The 6380-nt window shown below is 38.5% G+C and overlaps 2 protein-coding genes and 1 long non-coding RNA gene across 4 annotated transcripts in view; 1 reads left to right on the top strand and 2 right to left on the bottom strand.

Annotated features, from left to right (window-relative positions):
- Nucleotides 1-2378, top strand: part of LOC108166707 (uncharacterized) — an 8068-nt gene extending 5690 nt beyond the window's left edge. Inside the window, exon 3 of the long non-coding RNA XR_001777062.1 lies at nucleotides 2111-2378. This is a non-coding gene — a long non-coding RNA (uncharacterized LOC108166707). The remainder of the gene's footprint in view (nucleotides 1-2110) is intronic.
- LOC103472620 (gastrula zinc finger protein XlCGF71.1-like) overlaps nucleotides 1-6380 on the bottom strand; it is a gene marked incomplete at its 3' end in the record, with an annotated part of 30011 nt that overhangs the window by 16948 nt on the left and 6683 nt on the right. The window lies entirely within an intron of this gene.
- LOC103472619 (gastrula zinc finger protein XlCGF7.1-like) overlaps nucleotides 1-6380 on the bottom strand; it is a 15569-nt gene that overhangs the window by 5696 nt on the left and 3493 nt on the right. The window contains exon 2 of one of the 2 annotated variants that reach the window (XM_017307425.1): nucleotides 2-579. The exons of the other annotated variant lie outside the window; for it this stretch is intronic. Coding sequence (XP_017162914.1) covers nucleotides 2-579 — 578 coding nt within the window. The remainder of the gene's footprint in view (nucleotide 1; nucleotides 580-6380) is intronic. 2 annotated transcript variants of the gene reach the window in all.

Raw genomic sequence — 6380 nt, 5'->3', positions numbered from 1 at the left:
GTTCAGTTAAAATTTGTTTTCGACTAAAACTTTTTCCACAGGTCACACATAAAAACGGCTTTTCACCAGTGTGAATCATCATGTGTTCAGTTAAATTCGGTTTTTGACAAAACCTTTTTCCACAAGTCACACATAAAAACGGCTTTTCACCCGTATGAGTTCTCATGTGAACATCAAAAACAGATTTGTAAGTGAAATGCTTTTCACAGATGACACATGAGAAAGGTTTTCTTCTTTCCTGATTTTGGTTCTCAGCTTCARCAGCTTCCTGGAAGATGACTTGGTTCCTGTTTGGTTCTGATTCAGTGTGGGATGTTTGTTCATCAACAGGAACCACCATGCAGGTATCAGTCTCCTGTTTCAGCTCAACATGTTTTTCACCCTGACTGCAGTAAACTTCTTTCTCTTCCACTTTTATCTGCTGATGTTCTAGATCCTCCTGCTCTTCTTTTATCTTTTGATCTTCTGGTTCTTGCTGTTCTTGTTTCACCTGCAGAGGTTTTAACCCCTCCTGGTCCAGAGTGGATCTCCTCTCCTGCTTGCATAACTTCTCCTTATAAATATTATGTTGCAGGAAATCTGGACAAGGACACAGAAAAAAGAGGAATTGTTAACTATAAAAATAAATAGGAGACTTTCATTGTTTATTACAGAAATCCCAAAATGTTCAGATTTTTAAAAAAAATTACTTGTAATTATTCTGAACTTATTCATTTAATAACAGATGCCCAAACAAATTTAGGCATTGTTGTGAACTGAAGTAAATTTTATTATTTCTTGAGTATTTCTTATGTTGAAGGTATTTATTTTTACTGCTCGTTCACTATTTTGGTGGTTTATTTACAGAGTGTTTTTCAATGTTAACAATTGTTTATTTTATTTATTGCCATTTACTTCTCCAAGTTAGACAGGAAGAACGCTGGGTCCATTTTCTATAAATATATAGACTGGTGTAGGACCAGCATGCACTGGGCTGGGCCTGTGGTTTTTCACCAGAGCAGAACAGGAAGTAAAATCAATAACAAGTTTAGTCTTTATTTCCTCACCAAATTGGAAAAAAATAAACCAGGGTTTATACAGAAACCCCACAGTTGAATTTACTACTTTTTACTACCTTTTTTACAACCTCTACAATATTTTTACTACCAACTCAAAATCGAGCCAATTTCATGCCGATTTTCTCAATTTTGGGAGATTATCAGTTGATATTTACATGAAGCCGATCACATTTTCTGATCATTTCTACTTCAGCAAAGGTCTAAAAATCAGCCACTTTTCCCTTCTGCTCGGCAGTGAGAGGTTTGACTGATAGTCCGGCCCACCAGGTCATGTCTGCAAGCTTGTAGTAATCAATAGTGACCGCACTGTTACCAACTCAGAGACTATCTTCCTATATTTACCGACATTTCAATAAAAAAAAAATGGCACTGGCTAAAATGGGCAAGTCAAACTTTTTATAGATTGATAATCTAAGATCTGTGAGAAAGCTGCTGTTGGTGCACTGACCCATGTAAGATGACGGCTCATGCAAGACAAAACTTTATCCCACTTCCTTGAAGGTCTAACTGACTTTATCTTGACCAAAATCTTGCATGTTAAAAACAGGAACCACTATTTTTAGTGATTATCCTAAATCCATAAGACTGAGGATATTGAACGTATTTAGGCTCTAATCTTAATCAGATGTTTATAGTATAGACTGGGGTTGCCACCTGTCATGTAAAATGMATGATYGTATTAAACCCTCCTCACTTACGCTAGTTTCACCACCTGCTAAGTAGCGACATTACCTGTAGCCACAAGTCCAAAACTCAAGTTATGCCAAACACCCGCTGCTCCACCACGTCCTGAGAAGTTAAACTSCTGCTACGATCAAGACATGAGGAGGAAGACGCTGTTTTAGATATAGATATSTATCAATCAGATTAATGTTTCCATGGAGAAATGTGATGATCTATCTATATATGCATTAGCTCATTAATTTCACATTTTTCCAATATTTACCAAATGTTATGATTTAAGTTTCTTCTACTTTGTTTTCCTGTGGTTGTAGACTTGGCAGTAGAAAATTGATAACATAGGAATAATAACTTTATATCCCTTTTAACAGGTGACACTTGATTCTGTTGTGCTGCCTGTGGAAACAAAGTGCATGAAGTTTGTRCTCAGSTGRGAAAACCCTGTGGATCACATGGTGGGACTTCTGCTTCAAACTGCTCACTACAGTATAGCGTCGTCTCTGTCATCCACCAGTTCACTGCAGACTGGCACCAGTTCACTGCAGACTGGCCCCCGCCAAGGACCCTACATGGATGTCTTCTTAAGTTGTAAACCCTGAGTACATACTGTTGAAATAAAATTGATGTGTCTTTTGTAAATACATTTTCTCTATCAATGACTTAAATTATTAACTGTGGTAATTGTTTGTGTAATGTAGTAACCATGTACAGTGTTTAATATAATTATTAAATAGATGTTTTAAAGAAACAGCCACAAACCTCATGTCTTTGTTGCACAATGGCAGCTTTAATTTGAGCATTTTCTCTCCTCCACATACTTTGTTGCCAGATGTGTAAAATTTACAAAAAGAAGCAATTTAAATGTAAAAGTTACTCATATGTAGATTAGTCAAGAGAAGCTATTAACAATAGCTTTTACAGAACTCTACACAAATTCATTTATTAATATATACATGTAGATATTAATTACAGAATAGATACACAAATATTTCATTTCGAACAGCTGCTTGCAGTAGTGAGTGTTCATCCAAGAAGTGTGACTTGCAGGAGCAGGGAGGCTCTGAACTGGTTTGTCTCCTTTTAAATCAAGAGGCCCATGATACTTTGACTAGGCAGCAGATGTCCCACAGCTGATTGACTGAACCTGCCATGGACAGAGGAACRWGACCATCYCAGATATGGTAGGTTGTTAGGTTGGCTACTGTTGAGAAAGATGGACAACAAAGCAAATGGAGAAATTATGAATCACATCTGAATATGTTATTTGGCAGATGGCGCTTAAATCAATATTTAAAATGCTTTTCTAAACAGCAGTGTTGGAAGATGTCAGTGATTTTAGTGAAACTTAACAACACAGCACTGAAAGGCTAACTAACTGTGGCTAAAGCTGCTGCTAGCTGGTTTACTCTCCGATCGGAGGCTGTTTATTTTAGACAATCAGAGAATGGTGGATTGACAATGAGTAATAACGGTTATCCAACACTTAAATGCTGTTATTAACCTTACCTTTTATTATATCCTTAAGATAATGAGTATCTGTGAATTTATCAGTCAGGTTTCCCAAGGCAAAATCACACCGGAAGTAAAGATACACCGTTTTGAGTTATGGCGGCCATTGTCTGACGTCACTGTGAAAAGGGTCTATTAGAGCAGTGTTTTTCAACCACTGTTCCGCGGCACACTAGTGTGCCGTGAGTTATCGTCAGGTGTGCCGTGGAAATTATTCAATTTCACTACGATACCGTATTTTCCGGACTATAAGCTGCTACTTTTTTCCTAAACTTTGAACCATGCGGAATGTAGCCCGATGTGGCTTTTCTGTGGATTTTTCTTCAACCACCAGGGGGCTCTCTAGCAGGAAGTGAATCATTAGAAGTCAAAATTGTAAATCAAAGAAGAACGGCTAATTTTCATTTAGAACAAGCACATGCTAGCAGCAGGCACGACAGAGAAATGTTTTCAAACTCATATGCCGCTTTTAAGTTGAGGGTTGTCGATCTGGCACTACAGGAGGGAAATAGAGCCGCTGCACTTAAGCTCGGTGTGAACGAAACCATGGTTCGGCTTTGGAGACGGAGTGCTGCGTCCACCAGATTTATTGGGACGAGGCATTCTGCTGGGTCCTAATGGAAAACCGAGGACAGCTTCCAGTTTTTATTTTATTTTTTTAATTGAGGGTGCTAGTATGGTGCGCTCTATAGTCCGAAAAATACGGTAATTGGTTTTAAAAGATTTTTTGAAAATGAATTGTCTGCAAATAATGCCATGTTCGAGTATCTGCTGTAGTAGTAGCAGCGGCGTAATCATGTAATTTTCTTACCACTAGATGGCAGTAGGTACAGAGCATTTTACATTAAAACAAGAGAATTAGTGATGCATGAATGTTACAGGTAGCGGTGAGAGCATTGAATCTAGCAAGACTGTGATGGAAAAGACAGTGAAGCTCAGCAGTAGCTAGAAAGAACATGGGTCCATTTCCCACAACATGTCTGTGTGAAGTGAGCTTCTCCAGCCTGGCTACTATAAAAACTAAAAACAGAGAGAGACAGAGATGTTGAGGAAGAGCTTTGTCTTTCTTCAATTTCTGCCAGGAAATCAGCTGTTTTCATCCAAACATGCACAGGTTTCACACCAGGTGGCTAAAATATACAGATATTGACATTTTGTACATGCAACTCTTCATATTGTAACAGTGAATATGAAGTGAAATGTTTCCCAAATATTATTGCTTATTTCAGAATAAGAATTATTTTCTGTATTCTGGCTATAAGATGCTTGTGGATTAGTTTGTAAAACACTTTGACATTTTCTACAACTTCTTTAAATTTAACACCACAGTGTTGTTTCACTGTTCAGGTGTTTTTTTTTTTGAAGTGGACATGTTAAGTGCAATTTGAAATAAGAAATGTAAAATGTGATAAAAATAAATTTTTGTGTTTATTTGATTCCTATTCGAGAGACTTTGATAAGAATGACTATATATGTATATATATAGTCATTCTTATATGTATCTTTGTTTCCATTTTTGGTTGGTGGTGTGCCTCGGGATTTTTAAAATTAAAACAGTGTACATTGACTCAAAAATGGTTGAAAAAACACTGTATTAGAGCAGCTGTTTAAATGAGCTAATCAACCACCGCTGTGTTCAGATGATCATTTTATAATCCCAAAATAACATGAAACTGTCAAGGACTGAATGTGTTGCCCTTTGTGTGGGAACCGTTTGCAGGTTTTATGGCGTTGGATCGTCATACATATAGTGGAGCCGTTTGTTGCTATGGCAACGAGTCTGCGTGTAGCTAGCCGACACGGAAAGTGGGGCGGAGTGATACGAGCGGTTTGGAGTTGTTCTTTGACGGTTTTTCTGAGTTATTTTCCCTTTTCTGTGGCGCACTACTCTAAATTAAGAAAGTTTCATTTAGTTAACGGAACATTTCTACCGCGGCAGCGCGACTACGGCTGGCAAGGACAAGAATAGTCTTTTTGCCTTCGCGAAATGTCCGGATGTAAACAATAACATGAAACGTGTCTAAATGGTATCAGCTAATAACCAATGATAAACTTGAACGTAAAAGTTCTACCTCTTTTCCTACAACTGCGGTGGAATTTTCACTTTTGAGTTTGGTCACACTGCAACCTGTTGTTAGCGGTGCCGTTGGTGTTATTTCACTTACTTGAGCTGTTTCGGTGTTCAGAGCAGCTGAGGTCTGCGCGCTGGCTTTAGAGTCAGCAAGGTCTGCTGCCCGTCTGCAGCTCCCGTCGCGTCGCTGCTAAAACTTTAGCTTGTATCTTAGCTTGAGTTTGCAGTTGCATCGCTTCGTCTGGCACCAAAAAACTGCTCCACGATGGAGCCTCAACCCGCGCATGATCAAAAATTTACTACTTTTTACTACCTTTAGTTACTGGCCTGCATTTTTGCTACAGGCCTTAATTTGACCTCATTTAATTTACAGATTACAGAAAATCAGGAAACCCTGATTTTCTGTAAGTATAAGTACTGGTATCGGACCAGCATGCACTGGTTTGGGCCTGTGTGTTTTGACCAGAGCAGGAGAAGAAACAATGAAAAGTAGTGATGGTGAGATGAAGCTTCATGAAGCCCTGAGGAACTCCATCCAATCACTCGACTGCTGAGCCGATGCACCGCGGTGCTTCATATGCTCTACTGGGACATCAAGGGGACAATATATGTAAAATAGGCAAAACAACACGAAGCCTTACAATGAATAAACAAGTAAAAGATGTTTGTGATTCTGATACATAATTTCTGATTAATCTGGTTGTATGAAACAATGGCTGGATCAAAAAGAAAACTGGAGACCAATAGGAGAGAGAGAGAGTTGTGATTGGCTTGTTACTCACTATGTCACTATGGACCAGTGGCGGCTGGTGCTAAAAAAACTGAGGGGGGCGCACACAAACAAACAAATGAAAAACAAACAAAACAAATCTTAAAAAATAGCACTATTTGAACATGAATTTTGCCCTCCTTTCCTTCTGCCCTGCAAATTTCTCAATTACATTCTTGTTAAAGTCAGTCATCTCTGTGACTAGTCTTTTCTCCATTGACAACATGGCCAATGCATTCAGCCTGTCCTGAGTTTCTCAGAAAAGTCTTGATTCTTTTCAGAGTTGAAAAGC

Source organism: Poecilia reticulata, linkage group LG11 (assembly GCF_000633615.1).
Source record: "Poecilia reticulata strain Guanapo linkage group LG11, Guppy_female_1.0+MT, whole genome shotgun sequence".
In the NCBI taxonomy this organism is placed as follows: Eukaryota; Metazoa; Chordata; class Actinopteri; order Cyprinodontiformes; family Poeciliidae; genus Poecilia; species Poecilia reticulata.
The sequence above is the reverse complement of the archived record's forward strand: the minus strand, read 5'-3'. Positions and strand labels throughout refer to the sequence as shown.